At 45.9% G+C, this 27,080-nt stretch overlaps 2 protein-coding genes across 7 annotated transcripts in view; one reads left to right on the top strand and one right to left on the bottom strand.

The window, feature by feature from the left end:
* Positions 1 to 1,418: 1,418 nt before the first annotated feature.
* On the top strand, positions 1,419 to 16,792 carry MRPS25 (mitochondrial ribosomal protein S25). The gene is made up of 4 exons (XM_068558271.1): positions 1,419 to 1,670; positions 7,822 to 7,928; positions 15,681 to 15,768; positions 16,417 to 16,792. Exons 1-4 carry the CDS (start codon positions 1,537 to 1,539, stop codon positions 16,607 to 16,609), a joined length of 522 nt encoding a protein of 173 aa, XP_068414372.1. The 5' UTR covers positions 1,419 to 1,536; the 3' UTR covers positions 16,610 to 16,792.
* A 2,235-nt stretch (positions 16,793 to 19,027) lies between these two features.
* Positions 19,028 to 27,080, bottom strand: part of NR2C2 (nuclear receptor subfamily 2 group C member 2) — an 88,459-nt gene continuing 80,406 nt past the window's right edge. For 4 of the 6 annotated variants that reach the window (XM_068558266.1, XM_068558269.1, XM_068558267.1 and 1 more), the window contains one exon: positions 19,028 to 24,941. In XM_068558266.1, coding sequence (XP_068414367.1) covers positions 24,767 to 24,941 — 175 coding nt within the window. In that variant the 3' untranslated portion in view covers positions 19,028 to 24,766. The remainder of the gene's footprint in view (positions 24,942 to 27,080) is intronic. The other 2 variants (XR_011075696.1, XR_011075697.1) reach the window with 2 other exon arrangements.

Below are 27,080 nucleotides of genomic sequence, written 5' to 3'. Positions count from 1 at the left end.
AGTTCCTATTACCTAATACAGCCAATAACGTCTCACTTTCAACAAAAAATTTTAAGTGTGCTAAAAAAGGTAAGGGAAAACCCCACAGTCTGATAAGACAAAGCACATATCAGAACCAGATTCAGGTATTACACAGATGTTGGTGTTATCAGATAGGAAACTTAAATGATTAATATGTTAAAGAGTCTAGTGGTAAAAGTAAATAATATGCAAGAACAGATGGGTAATGTCAGCAGAGATAAGGAAACTCTAAGAAAGATTGAAAGGAAATGCTAGAAATAAAAGAGACTAACAAACAGTGCCTCTGATGAGCTCATCAGTTGACACAGCCAAGGAAAGAATCAGTGAGTCTGGAGATAGGTCAATAGAAACTTCCCTACTGCAAAGCAGAGGGAAAAAAGAATGAAAAACAACAAAAACACCGAATAGAACATCCAAGAACTATGGGACAATTTCAGAAGAGGTAAAACATGCATAATTGGAATACCAGAAGGAGAAAAAAAATGAGAGAATAAAGAAAAATATTTGAAGTAATAATGGTCAAGAACTTTCCAAAATTAATGACAGTCACTACACCACAGATCCAGGAAGCTCAGAGAACACCAAGCAGGATAAATACCAAAAATATACACCTAGGTATATCTTATTCAACCTCTGTAAACCAAAGACAAAGAGAAAATCTTGAAAGAAACCAGAAGAAAAAACCATCTTAACCTATAGTGGAAAAAAGAGAGCTGACTACTCATCAGAAACCATGCAAGAGGAGAGTGGACTGAAATAAAGTGTTGAAAGATGCCTCCCAACCCCCAACCTAGAATTCTGTATCTGGCAAAATTATCCTTCAAAAGTGAAGGAGAACGTTCTCAGATCAATAGGAAATGCATCTCATCCACCTTTTGCTTTTCAAGAAATTGAGGTCCAGAGCTCTCAAGTGGCTAAACTAGAAAGGAGTAGATCCCAAAATCTTTTTTTTTTCCTTTTGCAAGTCAGGTTTTTAATTTTGTTTTTGTTTTTTTTTTAAGTCAATGTTAGAAATTGCGCAGTTCTAACCCTTCACTTTAAAACTGGAGAAGTTGAGAGAGCAAAACTGACATATTTGAGGTTGAACAGAAAGTTACTGGCCGACTTGGTGTTCAAACTCAGCTCTCCTGAATTATTTCCTACTGTAAGTTTGTTGTCTGAATGATTGAGTTTGAGCCTATATAAAATATTTTCCCTTGGCGGAGGGGAGAAAGACTTGATTCACAAATCGTGAAAACCTTAACGTTCCAACAGGAGCTTTAACGCTTAGGCGTACGTGCCGGCTCCCACCGCCCCCGCCTAAGGAAAACTCTGCCAGCCAGTACTACAAGTCCCAGGCTGCTCCGCGGCGCGTGCGCTGCCCGCCGGGAGGCGTCTCCTGTGAGTCTGCGCGGGAAGTGGAAACCGGCGCGGAGGAGAAGCGGCTAGAGGGCCGCCCGGGCTGCGTCAGCTTAGCTCGTCTCTCCGCGCTGCTGGGCTCGCGGCCGGCGGTCCGGCTCCTCCGCCGCAGCCGCCATGTCCATGAAGGGCCGCTTCCCGATACGCCGCACCCTGCAGTACCTGGGCCAGGGGGACATAGTGTTCAAGGACTCGGTGAAGGTCATGACGGTGAACTACAACACGCACGGGGAGCTGGGCGAGGGCGCCAGGTCAGTCCGAGCCGCCGGGTCCCACCAATAACTTGCGAGTCGTTGAGACCTGGCGCTGCGCTGGCGCCAGGGCCCCCATTGCATGGACGGGCAGCTGCCCCGGGTTCCACAGCAGAAGAGGACCTCAGGGCCGCGTCGCGCCGTGTGGGGGCCGCGCTGACGGGGAGGCCGAAGCCTCCTCAGCCACCCGTGCCCCGCGGGCGGCGCGCGGTCCTGGTGGAGCCCAGCCCGGGGCGACCGACCCGCTGGGGTCCGGGCTCTTCCACCTGCTGGCTTTGGGAGAGTTGCTTTTCCTCAGTGTTGCGACCGGGGTGATACCTATGTCCCAGGGCGGATATGGGGGTGCAGTGGGAGGGGTAACAGCTGCTGGCATTTATTGAGTCCTCGTGCGTGCAGCGCGTTTCTGAATGCTCCTCGTGCACTAGCTCGTTTGATTTTTACAGAAACCCCACTGTTCTCTTCACTCCAGGGATGAAAGAACGCAGGAGGTTAAGGAACTGGCTTGTCCAGGGTACCATAGTCAGCTGGTGAGGGGGTGGTTCTGAAAGGGGGCTTCGTTCTCGAAGAGGACTCATCACCCTTAGAGTGAAGGGACTGTCTGTGAGCTGCGCAGCGGCCCCCGCCCCAACTCCTCAATGCTTTTCAGCCCGCAGCAGAGTCGGGACTCATTGAATGGAACTTGCAAGTGAAAGGTTTGAACTGAACTTTGAGGCAGTAGCAGTGCTTTGGGCTTTTCAGGTGTTAGGTATAAATTTACTGAGTGCCTGCTGATGCTGGGCCCCGTGCTGTTGCTGGGAATTCAAGTCCTGTCTTTCAGAAACTTTGGGATTGGGTGTGTGGGATGGATCAGAGTGAGACTGGAGAGCAACTCCCTGTGGAGGGTGGTCCCCCCATGGCGGGGCCTTCAGTGCAGGGCTGTTCAGGAGAGCCAGCAGCTACCCCCTAGCCGTTTGCTTTCCACAGGTCAACGCAAGAACTTGGACCTACTTGCGTGGGGTCAGCTGGGATGAGGGCTTCCTAGAAGACTCAGTCATAGGGCTGAATGGGCACCCAGATACTCCTGCATAACCAGCCTTGCATCCATCCATCCATCCATCTGCACCAGGAGTCACAGGGCAGAGGCCAGGCAGGTACAAACAGGAGGGAGACAGTCTGGATGGGCCTGCAGTAAACTGAAAACGTGCCCTGTTTCACGGGGCCATTCACTGCTTGGCTACATCTTAGCTATTTGGGCTCCATGGAGAATTTCTGACTTGTCAAGGAGCCAGAAATTCAGATTTTTATGTAAATCTCTGGTTTTTAAATGGTCAGCCAATCCAAATAGGCCTGCACATAGTCGCATGCTCAAGAATTTTAATACTCTCTGGGTAAATAGGAGCCAAACAGCTATTCTGTGTTTCATTGTTCCTAGTGATAAGGGCTTAGCTGTCCCACCGGTGCCCTTTGGGTTTGAGCCTGTCAGAATTGCCCTTTGTAGCCCCACTGGCCTTTCTTTGCTTGTTCATGTGCCCTCAGCACTTCACCTGGCCCTCCACTCCAAGTGCCAGTGGCCAGTACAGCACCGGGCTAGCGAGTCTTAGGGTATTTGCTGGGTGTGTGGGGAGCTGCCTTATTCGGAGTCTGAGAGCTAAGTTCCTCCTCACCTCTGCCAGGTGTTCTTGCCCTTAAGATGCAATGGGAGAAGTAACAGCTGCTGGAATGTATTGAGTTCTGTGTCCAGCCTTGCGCCTCAGGATCCAGGTGAATTTGATAATGATGGAGCCCAATGCTCACGGTCCTGATTCTTTGACTTACTGGTCATGTGACCCAGGACAGTTTACTTTTCTGGCCCTTTTTTTTAAAAAAATTAATTAATTAATATTTGGCTGCGTTGGGTCTTCATTGCTGCACGCGGGTTTTCTCTAGTTGTGAAGCCCTGCATGTGTCTTTTTGAATTATGGTTTTCTTTTGGTATATGCCCAGTAGTGGGATTACTGGGTCATATGGTAATTCTAGTTTTAGTTTTTTAAGGAATCTCCGTACTGTTCTCCATAGTGGCTGTATCAGTTTACATTCTCACCAACAGTGCAAGAGGGTTCCCTTTTCTCCACACCAGCATTTATTGTGTGTAGATTTTCTGATGATGCCCATTCTAACCCGTGTGAGGTGATACCTCATTGTAGTTTTTTAAAAATTTATATATTTATTTATTTATCTTTGGCTTCGTTGGGTCTTTGTTGCTGCGCGCAGGCTTTCTCTAATCCTGGGGAGCGGGGGCTACTCTTCGTTGTGGTGCGTGGGCTTCTCACTGCGGTGGCTTCTCTTGTTGCGGAGCACAGGCTCTAGGCGCGCGGGCTTCAGTAGTTGTGGCCTGCAGGCTCAGTAGTTGTGGTGAGCGGGCTCTAGAGTGCAGGCTCAGTAGTTGTGGCGCATGGGCTTAGTTGCTCTGCGGCATGTGGCATCTACCCGGGCTCAAACCCGTGTCCCCTGCATTGGCAGGCGGATTCTTAACCACTGTGCCGCCCTGGAAGCCCCCTCATTGTAGTTTTGATTTGCATTTCTTTAATAATTAGTGATGTTGAGCATTTTTTCATGTGTCTCTTGGCCATCTGTATGTCTTCTTTGGAGAAATGTCTACTTAGGTCTTCTGCCCATTCTTTGATTGGGTTGTTTTTTTGATATTGAGCTGCATGAGCTGTTTGTCTGTTTTGGAGATTAATCCTTTGTCCATTGATTCGTTTGCAAATATTTTCTCCCATTCTGAGGGCTGTCTTTTCGTCTTGTTTATGGTTTACTTTGCTGTGCAAAAGCTTTTAAGTTTCATTAGGTCCCATTTGTTTATTTTTGTTTTTATTTCTATTACTCTAGGAGGTGGGTCAAAAAAGATCTTGCTGTGTTTTATGTCCAAGAGTGTTCTTCCTATGTTTTCCTCTAAGAGTCTTACAGTGCCTAGTCTTACATTTAGGTCTTTAATCCATTTGGAGTTTATTTTTGTGTATGGTGTTAGGGAGTGTTATAATTTCATTCTTTTTTTTATATATTAATTTATTTATATATTTTTAATTTTTAAATTTTTGGCTGCGTTGGGTCTTCGTTGCCGCATGTGGGCTTTCTCTGGTTGTGGTGAGCGGGGGCTACTCTCCATTGCGGTGCACGGGCTTCTCGTTGCAGTGGCTTCTCTTGTTATGGAGCATGGGCTCTAGGCACGCGGGCTTCAGTAGTTGTGGTACGTGAGCTCTAGAGTGCGGGCTCAGTAGTTGTGGCGCACGGGCTTAGTTGCTCCGCGGCATGCGGGAATCTTCCTGGGTCAGGGCTCGAACCTGTGTCCCCTGCCTTGGCAGGCGGATTCTTAACCACTGCGCCACCCGGGAAGCCCTAATTTCATTCTTTTACATGTAGCTGTCCAGTTTTCCCAGCACCACTTATTGAAGAGGCTGTCTTTTCTCCATTGTATCCTCCAGAGGCAACAACTTTCAACTCTAACCATTTGATTAGAGTTTTACTCCCATATAGTTAAATACTATATTTAGAGAGCTCCTCCTTACTTTCTTAGCTTTAGGCTTTATCTATTGACTTGCCACTGTGGAAGGCAAGGATTTAGCTCTTCCAGAAGCATTGCCATTCCCTACCCCAGCAGATGCATACTACTCGACCCCCCCATCCTCCCAATATAGTCATTTAAGAATTTTGGATAAATCAGTATTCACTGTTAAATTATTATGACTTTGTAAACACTGTACACAGTTGAGTCAAACACTTTATTTTTCCTTTTTGTTTTTGCAGTTTTTTGTTTTCCCTGGGGTTATTGTCATTGCTTTTGTTTTAACTGCAGATTCTGCCCCAATTATGGACGTTTCCCCAAGCAAATGTCACACAATCAGGCCTTCTGTTGATCCTATCTTTTTCTTCTTGAGAATAAACTACAAGCTCCTATCTGGACTGGTTGTCCTGCATTGCCATCATGTTGGCATAAACACTGAGGCACACAGCAGTAACTTGCTCTGGGTCATACACAGCTGGGAAGTGGTGAAGCCAGGCAACCACGCTTCTACCCGTGTACCACTCGCACCTTTCCATCGTCTGGTGTGGGGAGCAGGGTGGCAGCAGGAAGCAGAGAATGCATTTAAATTCGGGTCATTGGGGAGGCTTTAATCAAGAGACTAATTGCAATGGTGTGGCAAGGATGGGAAAAGAAACCACAAGGAACAGTGCAAGAGCCCGGGTCTAGGCTGCAGAAGTGAGGAGGAGAATGTTTGTTGGGACCTGGAGATGAAGAGGGCTGCCTGACAGGAGCCTCTGGAGCCGGGATTGAGCCTGGGGTCGAGGCAGGGAGATAAATACCTTAACTCTCCTCCTCCTTCCATTCTTTTGCCAGTGCTCCATGTGGGCTGAAGCCAACACAAACCCAGAGGGCAGGAAAGCCCACTTCCTAGCCCATATCTGTCAGCTACTCTGGATGGAGAGCAGGTGGAGAGGGGTCCAGGCATACAGTTGTGTCATAGTTTATATAATCAGTCTGGCATTTAAGTTGTTTCTGTTCCTTTGCTGTAACAAATAATGCTGCAGTAAACCTCACACATATCTTTGCATTCAAGTGTGAAAATACCTAAAGGCAGAGGTGAAAACATTGAGTCAAGATCTGTGCTAGTTCCAAACTGACCTCCAAGGAGGTTAAACCAATTAATATACTTAAGGAAACGTTTTCTCACTTTACTATAACTTAAAACTATTTATTTATTTATTTTAGCAATCTAAGAGGTAAAAAAGGACCATTTTAATTTATGACTTTGTTGGGAAGATACTGAGGATCCTTCCTTTGATAGGCTATGTGGGTTTCTGCCCGTCTGTGGCCTTTGCCTCTAGTGTTGGATTATAAATGGTGTTAATAATGTGCAGAACTCTATATCAAGGGAATTAACCTTTTGTTTTGTGTTTTGCAAACGTTTTTCTTCTAGTTTGGCAAATGTTGATTTTGTTTTTGGTAAAGTTTGCCTTGCAGATATTTTATTTATTTATTTATGGCTGTGTTGGGTCTTCGTTGCTGTGCGTGGGCTTTCTCTAGTTGTGGTGAGCGGGGGCTACTCTTCGTTGTGGTGCGTGGCTTCTTATTGCGGTGGCTTCTCTTGTTGCGGCGCACAGGCTCTAGGTGCGTGGGCTTCAGTAGCTGTGGCACGCGGGCTCAGTAGTTGTGGCTCGCAGGCTGTAGAGTGCAGGCTCAGTAGTTGTGGCTCACAGGCTTAGTTGCTCCGCGGCATGTGGGCTCTTCCCCGAGCAGGGCTCGAACCCGTGTCCTCTGCAGTGGCAGACAGAATCTTAACCACTGCGCCACCAGGGAAGTCCCTTGCAAAGGTTTTAACGTAATCAAATTTATCTGTGTTTTAAACCTTCTGAGTTTAGAGGTTTCTCCACTCCTAGATTGTAAAAGTATTCCCCATGTTTGTTTTCATGGTTTCATTTATTTTTGAATTGTGGTATGATTTACATAAAGTGCTCACCTGTAGATACACAGCTTCTCATATGAGTGCACTGTGCAGCTGTCACACCAATCAAGACCGAGGACATTTCATGGTTTCATTTTTATTTTATTTTCTTTTTTAAAATATTTATTTATTTTTGGCTGTGTTGGGTCTTAGTTTCTGTGCGAGGGCTTCCTCTAGTTGTGGCAAGTGGGGGCCACTCTTCATCGCGGTGCGCAGGCCTCTCACTGTCGCGGCCTCTCTTGTTGCGGAGCACAGGCTCCAGACGCTCAGGCTCAGTAGTTGTGGCTCACGGGCCTAGTTGCTCCGCGGCATGTGGGATCTTCCCAGACCACGGCTTGAACCCGTGTCCTCTGCATTAGCAGGCAGATTCTCAACCACTGCGCCACCAGGGAAGCCCCCATTTTTATATTTATACTTCTGTTTTGGTGAGTTTTAGGTTAATACGCAACGTGAGGTAGGGATATAGATTTCTTTTCCCTAAAATGACAAACCAAGAGTCCCAACACCCACATTCAGACAACACGTTAGTGGATTCCTGAGACCTGCTTTTCCTACCTCCACCTTTTCGGAGGGGGGGGCAGGGTCCTCTTAGAACCTGATGAAAGTTCTGGACCTTCTCTTCAGAAGAATACACAGGTGCATACAATTTTAGCTTAAAAACTCTCATGGGTTTAATTTCTTCTGTTTTGCAGGAAATTCGTGTTTTTCAACATACCTCAGATCCAGTACAAGAACCCCTGGGTGCAGATCATGATGTTTAAGAACATGACGCCAACACCCTTCCTGCGGTTCTATTTAGGTGAGTGCAGGGCCCTCTGCCGTGGCCCAGGCCTGACTTCCCTCCCATGTTCCTCTTGTGTGGCAGGCAGTCAGCGGGGGCTGAGATGGGAGCGCTTGTAAACCTACGTTGGTCCTGTCACCTTGGCTCCTATACCTGGCACACAGTGACTGCACAGATCTGTCCCTCTGCAGCCGCATCTCCTGTTGCTGCCACATCTCCTGCATATGCCTCATGTCATACGGGCTAGTCTTTCCAAATTCCCTTGCCACACTGTGCTTTGATGCCTTTGCTAATGTTGGTTCCTTTGCTGCAAATCCCCTTCTACTTTTCTTTGCTTAATTAAAAAATAAATCCTTTGGGACTCAGCTTGGGCACCATTTCACTCAGGAAACCTTACCTGCACCTTAGATTGGCCTCTCCCTTCTCTCAGGGCACGTCTCTCAGTGCTGGCCACATTCTCTTGAACAGTGTATGTGTCTGCGCGTGTCCTCTATGGACCATATGCATTTACGTGATGCTCTCCTGTCCCTGCGAGGAGCAAACATGAAGATTTATTCAGTTAAATTGGGCTCAGTTCCTGGAAGTCAGAAGACCATATGTTCTAGCCCAACTCTCTACTCAGTCATTCTGATCCTGAGCGAGTAATGTTCCCACTTACATATTTCTAGGGGAAGGCAAAACATCTTCCTTACACGGTTACGAGAATCTAATGAAGTATAGACTGGGAAATTCGTCAGGAAAGAAAAGGATGATGTTGTTTCATTCATTCAGCAAATATGTATCAAGTTCCTGCTAGGACCCAGGCACTGTTCTAGGTGCTTGGGGTGTCAGGGAGCCATACAGACAAAGATGTCTAGACTTGTAGAGATGATATTCTAGCAGGAGGAGATAGAATGAACAAGAAACTCAATAGCATGGTTTGTTAGAAGATGAGTGCTATGGAGAAAAGAAAAATAGAGCAAGGTGGAGGCGAAGAGAATGGTGGTGGTTGGCATTTTTGTGTATATATTTCGTGTTGGTGTTTTAAAAAATTAACTTTATTGAGGTATAATTTACCCATAATAAAATGGACAGGTCTTAACGTGCATGGAGTGATGAGTTCTGATAGATGCGACGGGCCTGTGTCACTGTTTCCCAGCGAAGACCCAAAAAGTCACCTAGTACTGCTTTCCAGTTCCCAGTTCTCACTCCCAAGAGGGGCAACCACTGTTAGCAGTTCTTTTTTTTTTGGCCACACTGTACAGCTTGTGGAATCTTAGTTCCCCGACCAGCGATCGAACCCGGGCCCTCAGCAGTGAGCACAGAGTCCTAACCACTGGGGCTGCCAGGGAATTCCCTCTGTTAGCAGTTCTTTCACCATAGACTAGTTAGTTTTATTTGTTTCAGAACCTAATATAGAATCTCACAGTATATGTCCTTTTGTGTCTGCTTTTCACTTGTCTTTTTTTTTTTTTTTTAAAAGAAGATTATCATTCTCTCTCTCTTTTTTTAATTAATTAATTAATTTATTTATTTTTGGCTGTGTTGGGTCTTCGCCTCTGCGCGAGGGCTTCCTCCAGCCGTGGCAAGCGGGGGCCACTCTTCATCGCGGTGCGCAGGCCTCTCACCATCGCGGCCTCTCTTGTTGCAGAGCACAGGCTCCAGACGCGCAGGCTCAGCAGCTGTGGCCCACGGGCCCAGCTGCTCCGCGGCACGCGGGATCTTCCCAGACCAGGGCTCGAACCCGCGTCCCCTGCATTGGCAGGCAGACTCTCAACCACTGCACCACCAGGGAAGCCCTCACTTGTCTTTTTGAGATTCATCCACGTTACGTGTATCAGTAGCTTATTCATTTTCATTGCTCCGTAGTGCCCCATTATCAGAACATACCACAGTTTATTTATCCATTCACTTGTTGATGAACATTTGGGTTTTCTATAGATGCCAAGACAGAGTTACAAGTATGAGGTTTATTGGAGATATTGGGGGCAGGCACGGAGAGTCTTCAGATGGCAAAGCACGTCTGACATCTCTGGAAGGAGGTCTGGCCAGGAGACACCTCAGATGAGAAAGTCGGGGCCGGTCGGTAGGAAGCTCTGGCTGCGTGTTGGGCAGAAGCGGCAGGTCCTGGACGGGGACCTGGGAGAGCCAGGTGGGCTTGGCTCTGCTGCTGCAGCAGCGGGTCCCAGAGACTCCTCTAAGGAGGGTCTCGCTCGAGGGGTTGTTAGCGGCTGCCTGCCGAGGGTGGTTTTGGGAAGGTGCATGTCTCTGTGGACCTAGGTGCTTGGTTCTCCTGGGCACAGGCTCAGGATGGCCTTGCTGGGCCACAGAATAGGCACGTAACCTTCTTAGAAACCACCCAGACAGGCCTCCAAAATGATCATGCCATTTGCCCTTGCAGTCCGCAGGGTGAGGGGTCCTGCTGGCCCCCCATCCTCACCCAAACTGGTCCTGTTGCTCATCTGCATTTCCTGTGGCTGCTGTAAGATCACCACGAGCTTGGTGGCTTAAAGCAATACAGATTTCTCATCTTACAGTTTTGTAGGTTTGAAGTCCAACATGGGCTAAAATCAAGGTGTTCGCAGAGCCTTCCTTCCTGGAGGCGCTAGGGGTGAATCCATTTCCATGCCTTTTCCAGCTTCTAGAGGCCCCCACATTCTTTATTTATTTATTTTTAAATTACTTCTTTCTTTCTTTCTGTTTTATTTTTGGCTGTGTTGGGTCTTCATTGTTGTGCACGGGCTTGCTCTAGTTGCGGCAAGCGGGGGCTACTCTTCGTTGCGGTGTGGGGGTTTCTCATTGCGGTGGCTTCTCTTGTTGTGGAGCTCGGGCTCTAGGTGCGCGGGCTTCAGTAGTTGTGGCTCGCGGGCTCTAGAGCGTGGGCTCAGTAGTTGTGGCGCACGGGCTTAGCTGCTCCGCGGCATGTGGGATCTTCCCGGACCAGGGCTCGAACCCGTGTCCCCTGCACTGGCAGGCGGGTTCTTAACCACTGCGCCACCAGGAAAGCCCGAGACCCCCACACTCTTTGGCTCGTGGTCCCTTCCTCCATCCTCGAAGCCAGTTGCGTTCGTGTCTGGCCCTCTCCAACAGTCACACGTCCCTCTGACCACAGCCCAGGAGGGTCTCCAACTTTAAGGACCTTGTGATTAATGGGGCTGCCAGATTATCCAGGAGAATCTCCCCATTTCTGGGTCCTTAAGTTTAATTGCATCTGCAGAGGCCCCTTGGCCACGTCAGGTGTCATATTCACAAGTTCTGGGGGATTAGGAGGGGGCATCTTTGGGGGCCATTCTTCTCATCACATAGGTCTTTTCAGCCATTCCAGTGCCTGTATATCTCCTTGACATTTTAATTTGCATTTCCCTGTATCTTTCCATGTGCTTATTAGCCATTCATTTATTTCTTTTGTAAAGAGTCTGTTTGGATCTTTTGTCCATTAAAAAAAAAAAAGTGGGGGCTCTTTTCCTGTTGAGTTGTTTATATATTCTGGATTCAGTTCCTTTGTCAGATGTATTGTGAATATTTTCTGTCTGTGGCTGCCTTTTCATTTTCTTAATGGTGTCTTTTGAAGAGCAGAAGTTTTAATTTTGATGAATTCCAGCTTATCAGTTGTTTTCTTTCACATTTAGTACTTTTTGTGTCCTGTCCAAGAAATCTCTGCCTACCCCAAAGTCACAAAGATTTTTCTCCTGTGTTTCTCCTGTGGGAGAGTCTTAGATTTACATTTAGGTCTATGATCTCTATTTGTGTATTAAGTGAGATAAGGATTGAGGTTCATTTTTTAGATTTGGGATATTCAGCTGTTATAGCACCATTTGTTGAAAGGACATTCCTTTCCCTTATTTAATTTCCTTGGCACCTTTGTCAGAAAAATCGACCATGAATGGATAAACAAAATCCATATATTCATTCAGTGGAATATTATTCAGCCATGAAAAGGAATGAAGTACTGGCACATGCTACAACACGGATGAACCTTGAAAACATGCCAACGGAAAGAAGGCAGACACAAAAGGCCACATAGCGTGTGATTCCATTTGTGTGAGGTGTCCAGAACAGACAAAGCCATAGGGACAGGAAGTGGTTGTCAGGGGCTGGGGCTGGGGTGGTGTGGGGAATAGGAAGTGACTGCTTAATGGGTACAGGGTTTCTGTTTGAAAGGGTCATGAAAAAGTGCTGGAACCTAGATAGTGGTGATGGATGCACAACATTGTGAAGGCACTAAAAAGCACCAAATTCTACATTTTAAGCTGGTTAAAATGGGAGAATTCCCTGGAGGTCCAGTGGTTAGGACTCCATGCTTTCACTGCCAAGGGAGCGGGTTTAATCCCTGGTCAGGGAACTAAGATCCTGCAAGCCGCATGGCACAGCAAAAAAAAAAAAAAAAGAAGTATAATTGATGTACAGTAATATTATATAAGTTACAGGTGTACAATATAGTGATTCACAATTTTTAAAGGTTATACTCCATTTATAGTTGTTATAAAATATTGGCTATATTCCCTGTGTTGTACAGTATATCTTTGTAGCTTATTTTATATATAATAGTTTGTGTACCTCTTACTCCCCTACCCCTATGTTGCCCCTCCCTCCTTCCTCTCCCCCCTGGTAACCACTAGTTTGTTCTGTGAGTCTGCTTCTTTTTTGTTATATTCACCAGTCTGTTGTATTTTTTAGATTCCACAAATAAGTGCTATCATACAGTATTTGTCTTTCTCTGTCTGACTTAATTTCACTTAGCATAATGCCCTCCAAGTCCATCTATGTTGCTGCAGATGGCAAAATTTCATTCTTTTTTATGGCTAAGTAATATCCCATTGTGTGTGTGTGTATAGTACATCTTTATCCATTCGTCTGTTGATGGGCATTTAGGATGCTTCCATATCTTGGCAATTATAAATAATGCTGCTGTAAATATTGGGGTGCATGTATCTTTTTGAATTAGTGTGTTTTTTTTCGGATATATACTCAGGAGTGGAATTGCTGGGTTATGTGGTGGTTCTATTTTTAGTTTTTTTGAGAAACCTCCATACTGTTTTCCATAGTAGCTACACCGATTTACATTCCCACCAACAGTGTACAAGGGTCCCCTTTTCTCCACATCCTCACCAACCTTTGTTATTTGTGGTCTTTTTGATGAATGCCATTCTGACAGGTGTGAGGTGATATGTCATTGTGGTTTTGATTTGCATTTCCCTGATGATTAGGTATCTTGAGCATCTTTTAATGTGCCTGTTGGCCATCTGTGTTTCCTTTTGGAAAAATGTCTATGCAGTTCTCCTGCCCATTTTTTAATCAGGTTAAGTATTTATTTATTTATTTATTTACTTGGTTGTGCCGGGTGTTTTTTGCCACATGCGGGATCTTTTAGTTGCGGCATGTGAACTTTTAGTTGCAGCATGTGGGATCTAGTTCCCTGACTAGGGATCGAACCTGGGCCCCCTGCGTTGGGAGTGCAGAGTCTTAATCACTGGACCACCAGGGAAGTCCCTCATTTTGTTTTATGGTTTCCTTTGCTGTACAGAAGCTTTTAAATTTAATTAGGTCCCATTTGTTTATTTTTGCTTTTATTTCCTTTGTTTTAGGAGACAGATCCCAAAAAAATATTGCTATGATTTATTTCAAAGAGTGTTCTATGTTTTTTTCTAGGAATTTTATGGTAGCTAGTGTTATATTTAGGTCTTTAATCCATATTAAGTTTATTTTTGTAGATGGTGTTAGAAAATGTTTTAATTTCATTCTTTTACATGTAGGTGTCCAGTTTTCTCAGCACCACTTATTGAAGAGAGTGTCTTTTCTCCATTGTATATTCTTGCCTCCTTTCTGGTAGATTAATTGACCATAAGTGTGTGGGTTTATTTCTAGGCTCCCTAGTCTGTACCACTGATCTATGTGTCTGTTTTTTGTGCCAGTACCTTGCAGTTTTGAATACTGTAGCTTTCTGGTGTAGTCTGAAGTCAGAGAGCATGATTCCTCCAGCTCTCTTCTTCTTCCTTAAGATTGTTTTGGCTATTCGAGTTTATTTCTGACCTCTTCATCGTCTTTAACTGATATGTATGTCTGTCCTTACGCTAATAGCACACTGTCTTGGTTTTTGTAATTCATAATATGTCTTAAGATCAGGAAGTGTAAATTCAACTTTGTTCCCCACCCCCCCTTTTTTTTCCAAGATTAATTTGGCCCTTGTAGGTTCTTTGCATTTCCATATTGACTTTAAAATCTGCTTGCCAGTTTCTAGAAAAAAGCTTGCTGGGATTTTGTTTGGAATTATATTATAGATCACTGAGGATAATGGACATTTTTAAAAAAAATGAATTTATTTATTTTTGGCTGCATTGGGTCTTTGTTGCTGTTCGCTGGCTTTCTCTAGTTGTGGCGAGCGGGGACTACTCTTCGTTGCAGTGCGTGGGCTTCTCATTGTGGTGGCTTCTCTTGTTGCAGAGCACAGGCTTTAGGCACGTGGGCTTCAGTAGTTGTGGCACGTGGGCTCAGTAGTTGTGGTGCACAGGCTTAGTTGCTCCGTGGCCTGTGGGATCTTCCTGGACCAGGGCTTGAACCCGTGTCCCCTGCATTGGCAGGGGGATTCTTAATCACTGCACTGCCAGGGAAGTCCCTGGACATTTTAATAATATTGAGTATGTTTTGTGACTATTGTAAATAGTATTTTTAAAATTTTCATTTTTCAGTTCTTTGGTTAGCACCAAACAACTTCGTAGAAGTACAGCTGATTTTGTACATGGGCCTTGTGTCTTGCAACCTTGGTAATTCATATTTCTAGAAGTTTTTATTTTCTAAATTCCTTAGGATTTTCTACATACACAATCATTACATCTGCAAATAAAGTTCTTCCTTTCCAATCATTTAATTTCTTTTTTGTGTGTCTTAATTCACTACCTGATGTGGCTGTTAAGATTTTGCATTTTTACCAGTAATTTAGGAAAGTTCCAGTTCCTCTGCATCCTCACTAGCACTTGGTATTGTGTTAAAAAAAATCTTAGCCACCTTAATATCTCACTGTAGTTTTATTTTGTATTTTCCTAATGACTGATTATATTGAGTATCTTTTCATGTGCTAGTATCCATTTTTGTTGTTGTTAAATGTCCAGATATTTTGCCCGTTTTTTCTTTGGATTGTCTTTTCGACATTGAATTGTGAGAGTTCTTTAGTCAGGATACAAGTCCTTTATCAGATACATGCTCTTCTTCCTCACTGAGTTGTCTTGCCATCTTTGCTGAAAATAAGTTGACCATAAATTTAATAAGAGTTTATTTCTAGACTCAGTTCAGTTCCATTCCTATAGGCTGTTCTTTTGCTCAATACCACACTGACTTGATTACTGTAGCCTGTGGTAAAATTGAAATTGGGAAATGAATGTTCTCCCATTTTCTTGTTTGTCAAGGTTGTTTTGGCTGTTTTGGGTCCTTTGCATGAATTTTAGGCGCAATTTTTCAGTTTCTACAAAAACACCTGCTAGGATTTTTGATAGGGATTGACTGAATCCATAGACTTGATTTGGGGAGGATTGCCATCTTGACAATATTAAGTCTTTCTATCCATGAACATGGAGTTTCTATTTAAAATAGTATGTATGCTTTTGTACATACCTAAAGTTTACGCGCTCACATCTAAAGAAATACAGAAAAAAGGCAGCATAATGGGTTACATAAACATTTATTTGACCGTTAAAATGTTTCTCCTCTAAAAGCAAATCCCAAATCACCACCAGTTGAGGCCAGGGAGTGCCTTGCTGTGTTCTCAGCTTTCTTCCCCCCTTTTCCTCCTGTTTCCAGATTCTGGGGAGCAAGTCCTTGTGGACGTGGAGACCAAGAGCAATAAGGAGATCATGGAGCACATCAAAAAGATTCTGGGGAAGAGCGAGTGAGTTGGTGGGGCTTGACCTGGAGGGGTGCAAACGTCTTGGCCCAGAGATTTGAGAGGGAGGAGATGGGCGCGCTGGGAGGGGTGTTGAGAGGGCGGACTCTGGCAGGAGCCTCGGATGCTGACCAGAGAGCGGACGGGAGTCTGTGCGCCTGAACCTCTGAGCTGCAGCTCCCTGCACCGTGAAGATAAAGATGGTGGTCCTTTCCTCCTGGGTCCACGAGAAGCTGAGACGCATCTGAAATGCGTGCCCTTGTGGCTGTGACCATGTCCCTCTTGGGGAATCTCAGCTTGGAGCTAGTGGGTGACCAACCCCAGGGCCTGCTGCGACACATTCCTTTTCTTTCCATGAATGGAGGGAGGGAGGGAAGATGGGAAAGTCTGTCTTGAGAAAGCGCACGGAGGCACTTCCAGGCCCCTTGGTCCTGATTGCCTATCCTCAGAGCTGGGGTCACCCCTTGCTACCCTTCACCGGGCTGCAGGCCTTCCTGCGCAACCCCCCAGCCCCGGAGGCCCGGGGGGAGTAGGGAGCAGCGTAGGAGGTCTCCCTGGCAGATGTTGGGGCTCACTCGGCTGAGAAGTCCCCCACTTTCCAGCAGCTTGGAGCCGTGTCACCCACGCCTTGTTGCTGTCTGTGTTCTTTGGCAGGGAAACCCTCGAGAAAGAGGAGCAGGAGAAAAAACAGCTTTCTCACCCAGCCCACTTTGGCCCCCGAAAGTATTGCCTGCGGGAGTGCATCTGTGAGGTGGAGGGGCAGGTGCCCTGCCCGGGCCTGGTGCCATTGCCCAGGGAGATGACAGGGAAGTACAAAGCAGCTCTGAAAGCCAGTTCCCAAGACTGAGGCGCCAGAAAAGCCCCTGGTCCTATTCCCCGAGAGACTGAATGAAAATCTCTTTGCAATAAAAGGGTCTCCTTTACACACCTGTGTAGAAGTGCATGGGGGGAGAGGAGGAGTTGGGCTGCAGCCAAGCTGCCCAGTGAACACCCTGCGCCATCAGGGCAATAAATGCTTCAGAATCACTGAGCAGTGTGGCATGAGTCCGGTCTAATAGGCCTTTGTAGGGATAGGGCTTTGGGGTCGGGAAGGTGTAAGGCTGCAGCCTGGTGACATCTCGTCTCAGTCCTGCAGCCCTTTCCTGGTCTCTACTGGCTTCGACTCTTCTTCCAGGCCTTGCTCTGGAGAATAATGAAGAACTGCTGCGCGGGGGTCTGGCTGGAGCTGTCTGGTTGGTGGTATAGACGTCCCCTCCAGTCAGGCTCTTTGGGATTTTTCAGAAATCCCAGGGCAAGCCTGTGTGCAGCGCTCGCTTTTTAAACTAAAGCCAACTGACCACTGTTGCGAGGCTGTGCCAGAGGCCAAGAGGTCCCAGACCTGCCTCCCTGGCAAGGAGAGGGCGCCCCCCTGGTGGGGGGCGCTACCCTCTGGCTTGGTCAGCCTTCGCTTACTGAGGTTTGGAAGAGGGTGTGAGGTGTCACTGGGGGTCTGCCTGGGAGTTCTTTCCTCACAGGACACTGATGTTGCTGTCACTTCAGTTGTATCGGTTTCAGTCCTCAGGAGACACCGGGGCCCTCTAGAGTCACCTTAAGATTAGGTTTACCTGGTCGAGAGTGAAGGACTTGGGCTGAAGCCAAAAGCTCCCTGTGAGATGGGAAGAAAGGTAATCCTTATCCCAGTGTGAGACTGGGATGTTTTATATAAATGTTGCAGATTACCTCATTAAATTGGGAGAAGTTTGGCTCCTTTCACATACGGTGCTCAGGTTATGGTTTACTGTGATTTTGTACCAGACCTGTGTTCAGGGTGATGGTGTAAACGTCGGGGTTGTGGGGAGGTGGGCATGTGGGTCTGATGTGTAATGGGCAGCTGTCCTGAATGACCACAGGCTTATGAGGGTTGTTTAACTGAAATTCACTTTGGTGCTCTCTCCCTCATCACCATTTCCGAGGGCAGCTAGAAGAACCTGTCCCCCATTCTAATCCCTCCCTGGGTGCTGGTCTCAGTTCCTGCCATGTTTCTGATACTGCTCCCAGCTGGTGGCAGCCATGGCCTTCACAGTGGCTGACTGGGCTTTTCAGAAAGAGTTGGTTCCTCTTGGCCTTGTCTCCAGAGCTAGTGAGACAGAAGGACTTACGGAAATGGCCAGTCCCTCCGTGGTCCACAGGGGCGCCCCCAGGGTTGCCAAGTAGGAGGATCGCCCTGAACTAAGCTAGCGTTTGACCCCTCTTTAGAGAGAGAATAGATGAACAGTGCCTGACACGATGGCGCTGCTGTTACTGTTTGCGTGGACTATTTTATAGGTAGCAGGTAACATGCATGGAGATAAACACCACTGGGGGGCATTATTCCTTTGTCATCTATTTCCTACTTTATTAGTGGTAAAAAGATGGGTTTAAATTTACAAAAATGGGAAGAAATTATTAGTAGAGAAGATTGCTATGAGGATCTTTTTTTTTTTGAATTTTATTTTTTTATACAGCAGGTTCTTATTAGTTACCATTTTATATATATTAGTGTATATGTCAATCCCAGTCCTCTCATATGAGGATCTTGTAATTGACACATTTTCTTAATTTTACCTGCATAAGCAGTGTTCGCCAGATGGTGTTTGCCCTTGTTCTACTGAAGTGACCAATTTTCTTCTCATTTTGAGTTCTACCTGGCAAAGCCACTTAAAGCTGTTTGGCTGCCTGTGGGTTCTGCCATGAATCTGACTTTGGACCTTAGAATCCTCACCTGTAAAATGAGAGGTCAGATGACATAATGAGCAAGTTCTAAACTTCTGAAACTTTAAGAAAATATTTTTACCCTGGATAGCAAATATCCTTACAGTAAGCGTCTGCTGGTTTGAGGCCTGGCTCTGTGCATGTCTGTCTGTCTGTCTGTGCCAGCGATCTGTGTGTCCGGTGGCCCAAGCTGTGCTCTGCTCCGCTCCAGGAAAGTCTGCGTGGCTTCTGGACACCACACCAAGGAGTGGCTCCACTGGGAGAACGCAGAGGGGATGGTCCCGCCAACGTTTTCGTTAAAGGTATTTACAATCCAGTGGACCATCAAATGGACCATCAAGGGCTAAGTCACTTTTGGGCAAGGCTAAGGTGGGGTGCGAGCTGTAGGGGTCTGACGACCAGGGTGCCTCCTTGCCACCTACCTGGGGTTCAGGCAGAGCATTCTGGGTGCCTCTGGGGGTCAGGCGTTACCGATGTTACTATTACGAGGAGAAATGAGGAGCAGGATGCACATTATTAGTTTTTAATTCACTTTAATAGTATAAACCTCTTTTAGGTAGTAGTATTAAGCCACAACAATAATGCCACATTGAAACAGCATTTAATAAAATGCATAAAGCTAATTCATGCACTGCAGTACTCTATATACAAACACAACAATGCAAATTCTTCGAGACTGAAGACATTGATTAGATATAAAATTCAGTTTAAAAAGAACATGCTGTTTTTTAAATGCCATCGCATAAACAAAGCTGATTTCAAGCTATACAGCTTTCAACAGATTTTAAACCTGGAATTAAAATGTGATGGCATAAACAATATTTTCTATATTGTGAAGGGCAGAGGTTACAGAAACGGTCCCAAAAATCTAAAACACCCAAATTTTCCTTTAACACACTTCTTTTAAAAGGGCTGGTAGTGCAGCTCAGCTACATTTTAACAGACAGCTCCAAACTACAGGTAAAAACTATGGTTTGTACTATGAAAAATGTGCAGTTTTCAGTTATAAAACTAGTTGAACACTGGTTTACAAGATAATTGGGAGAACGGAGAGAGTGTAGAAAAATACTCCAGCACTTGAGTTGTGTGTGGCAGCAGCATTTGAATCCATGAGTGCTCTGGTTGTTAAAATGATAATTGACTACACTTTCCTAAAAGAAAAGCCATTTTTAATGTAAAGACTACCATTTCTAAATGTTATCCAAGTGTTAAGCTTTATCACAGTCTGTCAATCGATAAATACTGCTGAGCCTTTTTCCCCAGCATTTCAGAATTATTATCGGCCTCTTAACTGAAAGTATAGCTGGGCATTAAAAATATCTCAGACATTCCTCACCCCCAAGATACTTTTTTTAAACTCACAGTTTAATTATTCTTTAGAGACTGTCAGGCTTCCACTTGTGTTTTAACTGGAGAGCCATGTTCAATAGTGTGATTGTCACGACAGGTAAGGACATGGGAAAGAAAGGTCGAACAATCACTGTGGGATGAGGCCAGTGAAGTAGCAGGAGCTTTCGTCACATCAAAGCTATGGGAAGCTGAAGGCTAAACGACCCACCATCTCACAAAAGGCACCGAGTACTGTGGTCTCAATGAAGTATTTTCAAACATTTCAGTAAGCTTATTTAAAAAAAAAAAAGTAACCTGTGGATTACGTGAGTTTTTGCAGTTATCCAGTGATTTCTTTCAGCAGGCCAGCTTTCAACCTTCCCACCATTCAGGTCTCTGCTTACCAGGTGCATGAGCAACTAGTGTATCTCAGTTTAAAGCCCGATTAATGGGGAAAATTCCTCAGAATAGACCTGGACAAGGAAAATTTGGCATTTGTAGCTTTAAGGGTATATATACATCTGTATAAAAATGCAATTTTTATCTGAAATTTAAAAATTTTAGAATCATAGTTTATAGAAAGGAATAAGGTCAGTGGATTTCATTCACATGCTATACAGTTAGTTAGAGAATTTAAGATTTGTAATTTATATACCATAGAAATCAGCCATCAACATTCATGCTTCCTAGAGAATAGAAAGCAATGTTATCCTCCCAGGGCCTTTCTGTCTGGAACTTGCCCTGGTGCAGAGTGGACATTGACCTCAGGGCCTTTCCCAGCCAGGCTCACCCAAAGGAAAATGGAGTTAAAGTCTCAGCAAATCCATCCTGCTGAGGGACCACGGAACACCCACATCAATTTACTGTAGAAACTCTATCATAGATTCTCTGTAAAACAAAAGGAAAGTCTGGATACGTGGCTACATGTCTGTATACATAATATACATCTATGTACACATACGCTATATACACTGTACATATAGAGAAGGTATAAACACATGTACATTCAGTCACACAAGCCTATAAATCTGTACACAACACAATGCCGCCGAAGTGCCCGCTGGTGGGAGGCACAGGTGAGGAGGCCCAGGACTCTGTGTACAAAAGACTCATCCCATTCTGTCATAATGAGGGGCTAGCTTTGCAGATTTACATCAAAGTTAAGACATTTTCCAAGAGCCGCACAATCTATGGAGAATGGAAGTGGGACAGTGAAGGATGTGGGTGTGTGCCCTGCTTTCTCCTGCCTTTCCAGGCTTTGAAGGGCACCATCCTCCAAAATAAAGGTGAGCATCAGAAGATGCCGCCTTTCATGACCTGGACTCAGAAGAGTTGTAATGTCACCTTCAGCCCCATTGCACATAAGGCCACTTCCACTGGAAAGTGGGCAACGCGCTTCCAGGCTCTAATCTGATCAGGCCCTGGAACTTGGATCCCCAGCCAAAGGCTGCTTGTCAGGCAGAGGGCAGGGCTGGGAGCAAGACTGCTCTGCTTGGTGTTCCCTCAAAGGATCAGGATAAGAGCACTAGGTACAACGAGAGCCCTTCTAGTTCTTGGCTCCCTGCCGTGGCTACCCCCAAACAAGCCAGAGAGCCAGTATGCAGTGTGGCTACAGCCCTGTGCCCCAGCGAGGGTGCTGCCGCCGCATCGATCAGAGAGCCCGTTGGTAGCCGTGTCCATTGCCACCACCTCGGGAGAGAGTCTGCGTTTAATACTGATGCCGACAGGCTAGAAACGATCCCTCTTGAGGGCAATTACATAACATCTTACAAGTGACTACACCTGAAATTAAATATAAAAACCCAAACAAAAGAACCCTGACCACAGCCTCATGGCAGAGGTTAGACAATAAATAAGGCAGCCTCCCCGCCCCACCCCAAACACACACACACACACACACACACACAAATCAGAAGGGTGGTAACATACTTGCTTAAAAATACTTTCAAGGAATAACATGGAAAATATTTGCTTGAGTAATTTGGTCTTTTTCTATGTCTCTTCCGGTCCTGTTTTATGATAATATGAACTCCACAAATTTCTATACATAACTGTCCAACATTATCTGAAATACCGATGGAAAAGAGCCCACTTCATCAAGAAGCAGTGGTGTACGTCTGTCCCCACCTCCCTTAGGTACTCTCCTCACAGAGGGAAGGGTGGCTGGGCCAGGATTCTCGTGGCAAAGAATCCTGATCCTGGCTTATTTCACTCAGATGCAGACTACTCGGGGCTGGTCTCACTTCACTAAATCAGAGTTTCACAGGCTACTAACAAGGGTTAAAAGCCTGGTGAAAGTTGAGCCCAAATATTTACTTGAAATCTCTTTAAATAATTCTTGACTCTGGGCTGCTTTTAACCAGTTTGACAAGAGAGAATGGACCTGCTGTCAAAGGCTTGAGATGATCTGGAGCGGCGAGAATTCAGGTGGCGTGGAGCTGATTTTTAAGGAAAAGGCCACTTCAAAGTAAGGCCAAGGGGATCTAGGAAACTAATGAGGAGTGTTCAAAGCCCAAAATGGTCCACTAGAATCAGCCATCAGCAGCGAAGGGACTCAGGGAGCAGGACCGGCTTAGAATCGGCTTTTCTCCCGGGCTGTCCTGCTGGAGTGGGGCATGTGCTTATCCAGGTGTTCACTGTCTCTCTGCTGGTACCACCTTCTGTTCCCAGCACAGACTTCAGTCTAGGTCTTGGCTAAGCTGCCCTCATACCTTAAAAGCAACCTGAGTGTAAAAGCCTCACAACCACAGGACGCCCCCAGGGCCCAAGGCAGCCGGCCAGTGCCGACCTTTTCACCACTACCGAGAACTCAGACCTGAAAAATGTGACACAATACGTGTTCCCAGGGAGCTACTACAGGATCAACAGACATGCTTACATCCAGTCCCAGGGAGCTGCTACAGGATCAGCAGACATGCTTACATCCGAAGTCAAAAGAACAGAAAAATAGGCAACTCGCTATGTAAGATGCACACAAGTGCTACAAAATGCCCTCTGCGAAAATCCTTAGCCACTTTTTGCCTTAATTTTGAAACTGAAATCACTTCAAAGTTAGAAAACCAAAAATTTAAGCTGTCAAAATTAAATCCTTCCCGTCATTTTATAACGGGTACCCCCACTATTCTCCAAAATTTGCTCCCAAGGCATGAACGATAAATGATATAATCAGATCCAAACAGGAATTTCCAAGTTGGAGACACTGTTCCCACTAATTCCCACTAATGACTTCCATAAGTGCCGCCGCCAACTTCGGAATAGGGTCCCGTCTTGCCGTGAGCCCGTGGCGGCAGCCCAGCACCCACGCGCAGCACACGAGGCACCCACCTTGCTCTCCTCAGCTTTACACGGCCGTGGATGCCTGGAGGCAGGGGAGTGCGTGCACTGGGGTCTTTTGGGGTATCATCTGATCAAAAGGTTCAAGAAATACAAGTTTAGCCTCACACTGTATTTTCTTAATCTGGGCTACACAGAAAGAAAGTACAGGTACCTGACGCTGCCTTGCTACTTTTCCCAAATGGAAATGTGTGCTGCTGCTTCACAACCAGGGGAACTATGGGCGCTTTTCTCCGGCTAAACTTCCCAATAACCGCATTTTGTTCTTGTAAACGATGGTCGCTATCACTTACAAGGAGAAAAAAAGATGATAACTTTGGGGATTAAAGGTTTTTAAGGAGCAGGCAGCCTGCTTCTGCATCCATCATCTAAAACGCTCCAGAGTCTGTCTGCTGGCACAACCCGGGGGAACCCAAGTGCGTGGTGTGCCAGGATCACTGAGAGACCTGCTGACAGAGGTGCTGAGCCTGGAGACACTGCGAAACATGCCACTCAGCTCCACCACAGCTGCTGCCTGGGCAGGCAAGCAAGACCCGCACCACCATCCACCTCCCACCTCCCAGTTCTGACCGAAGTGCAGGAACACAGGCCTGCTGAGAAGGGAGCCCTCGCACTCCTCCACCTGAAAACCATGCAACCACCCCACACTGTAGTCGGGAGGTCCCGGCAAGGGTTCAGAACGCCCACCTTGCACTTTTTGGTCAGAACGCTCCAACGGCTGTTGAGTGGTGGAGGTGATTCGGGGATGTTTTCAGTTGCTGCAGGAATTGGCAGTTAACGTCTGACTGGTTTAATCCAATTCTGAGAACCAGTCACCAGAAGAGCCGCGAGTTCAGAGGAGCCTGCAGATGCCCGTCACAGACCAGGACCAGAGGTCAGGGAACCCGACAAGCATCAGCTCTGGCTGAGGAAGCTTTGAATTCGGATCACCACGATTGTGCCACCACACTCCCCCTGACTGCACGTACAGATAAGCTGCATCTTCATTCACTCCCGGGAATTTAGCTCTACACCAGCAACATGTGCGTACAGTTAGGAATGACGCCTTCCTTCCTTAAGCATAAATGATTGTCTCCTGTAACCCTATTGCATTTTCACAGAAATCATTAGTATTTCGGCAAAAGACATACACAATTTTCCATTTGCCCTGCACATAGGCAAGATGTTGCTAACATTACACATTGATAAGAAGTGCTTAGAAAGTGCTAATATCATTACCCTGGTAATTAGTAGCTATTAATTCCAAGGACATTTTTAATATATACACATACTGTTCTCTTAGGTTCTTTTTAGTTTTAACTAGTCTCTGACATTATAAAACTTTGCTTTTGTTTTTTGCCCTTTGAGAATTTCTAAATAAAAACTGAGTTAAAAGATTGTTCCAAAATCTGCTGCTTCATCAAAAGGCATTAAAACATTTCTTATGGCAGGAAAGGATCCTACTAGTCTTTTAGTTGCTACTGTCTGGGATTAACAGATAAGAAGAAACCAGGTAGGAAATAGCTAAGATACTGGAAATATTTGCACATACCAAAATACCACTACTTTATTTTCTTTGTATTTGAGCGGTCCTGGGCGGATCCTGTGCTCCTCGGCAGGTATGAGGTGTGCGCTATAGGCTGGCTCCGGTGATCTGGCCGTTATACTCTGCTGTCTCCATCTTGAGGATGTAGGGGATTATGCTGTCTATTGAAACATTGCCGATGAGACCAGTAAAAAAAAGTTCTTCTGTTATGTTGGAGCTCATCAGCCTGAGTGCTGGCAGGCGGACGAGAATCCGGGCCAACCTGTAAGAGGAAGAGTCATTAGAGAAAGGGGGGGTTCGCTGCACTTCAGACTTCACCGTGGATAGGGCTCCCAAGGGCCCTGTCTGCACTGCTCGGAACTGAACCAAACAAACACATTCACTGTCCACCCATGCTTTTCTGATTTCAACAGTTCCTCTTGTAGGAGTTTATCATGAATGCAAAGATTATGTACAGATATGTTCCCTTCATTGTTTATAACAACTCTCCTCAGCCCCACCAAAAAGAAAAATCTGGAAACCTGTCAGTGGAGGGTAGGTTAAAATAAAGTATGGTATCTCCATATAATGAATCACTACATACTCATTAAAGAGGATAATAAAGGTCTATATTCATTGATAATAATTCCATGACATACAGCTGAATAAAAACTTAAAAGGAGGATGTGAGGGCTTCCCTGGTGGTGCAGTGGTTAAGAATCCGCCTGCCAATGCAGGGGACATGGGTTCGAGCCCTGGTCCAGGAAGATCCCACATGCCGCGGAGCAACTAAGCCCGTGTGCCACAACTTCTGAGCCCACGAGCCACAACTACTGAAGCCTGCGCGCCTGGAGCCTGTGCTCCGCAACAAGAGAAGTCACCGCAATGAGAAGCCTGCGCACCGCAACGAAGGGTAGCCTCCGCTCACCGCAACTAGAGAAAGCGAACGCGCAGCAGCGAAGACTCAACGCAGCCAAAAAAAAAAAAAAAAAAAGGATGTGAAACAGCAAGTACAGCGTGACCTCACTTGCGTATATTCATTTGTATGTATGTGTGTAAATAAAGTACTTGGAAGGATGGTCACCAGCGTGCTAATGGTTGACCTCTGGGTATTGGGATTTGAAGTGATTCTATCAATTAAAACTTTTTCTATATTGCTCTAATTCCCAGTGTTCTTTTAGCACTGTAATTAAAAATAAAGCAATAAGATTTTTATTTGGAAGGAACCCCGGGAGGGCACTCCATGACCCTGTCCTGGCAGGTCACTGGACACTATCTGAAGCATCTTGTGGATGGGCCATTTCCACAGCCAGCACCCAGACTGGTGGGCACCAGGACGCGAACTGCAGGGCCAGCCCAATCTTGAAATGACTGACATTTTCATAAGTGAAATGATGAAATGATGAAATTATGGCATCTCCTTAGCCATGGAAAATGATTTAGAAGAATATATACGTGCTCACTGAATATTAAGTGAAAAAAAGGTCATGAAACCTTATTTTCTATTTTCTGATTCCAGTTGCACATACTAAGAAATTACTGGAAGTAAATACATAAAATGTTAACAAGTCTCCCTGGGAAGTGGTATTTACAAAGAGCTAAAAGTTTTCTTTTTGCTTTCCAGAATGTTCTGATTTTTTTCTACAGTGAACGTTATTTTTAAAAGGGGAAAATATATTTGTATTATGAAAGCAGTATTCCAGCACCATCATCCATCTGCCCAGCCACGGTGTCTGGCAGGGCACCCAAAGGTGCCAAGGGGCCGACAGGCTGAAGGGTCTCGGGAAGTCGGCAAAGGCCAGTCAGGGAGGACATCTAGCTGGGCCTTAGACGCTGGCTAAGGTTCCTATCAGCAGAGATGCAAAGGATGGGAGAGGATTTCAGGAGGAACAAACAGCATGAGAAAAGGCCTAAGGATGGCACAGACTAAAGCAATGACTGTATAAACAGGACGCAACCATTCTAGGGCCTTTTCTTTGGGAACTGAGTGTTTCTGAGTGCTATGAGAGAGTCCCCCTGCTCTCATTTCTGGCCCCAAATCACCTACCTGGCTTGCCCTCTTCTCCCCCAGGGTCCCTGACTGGACCAGGAGTAGTGACTCAGGATTTTCTCAGAAACATGTACTTTCAAAGGCCAGAGAGCTGCCATCGTCAAGGCAATTCTCGTGTGCTGGGGCTCTGCCAGCAGCCCCAGAGGAGCCTTTTCAGCCTCTTGTGGCCACAGGTGCTGTGTGGATTGGGCCCAGAGCCTCCTCGGGGGACAGCACGCCCACACGCCTGGGTGTACGTATGATCTCTGGTGTGGGTGTGTTACTTGACAGTCCCACTTTGTATGCGTTGAGGCTGAAGCCATTCTAGATTCACTGTGAGGTCTTCAGTGATTCCAGTAGAAAATGGATCCTGCTTTGGCAAAAGCTGTGTCT

Source organism: Eschrichtius robustus, chromosome 12, assembly GCF_028021215.1.
Source record: "Eschrichtius robustus isolate mEscRob2 chromosome 12, mEscRob2.pri, whole genome shotgun sequence".
NCBI classification, from domain to species: Eukaryota; Metazoa; Chordata; class Mammalia; order Artiodactyla; family Eschrichtiidae; genus Eschrichtius; species Eschrichtius robustus.
The sequence above is the reverse complement of the archived record's forward strand: the minus strand, read 5'-3'. Positions and strand labels throughout refer to the sequence as shown.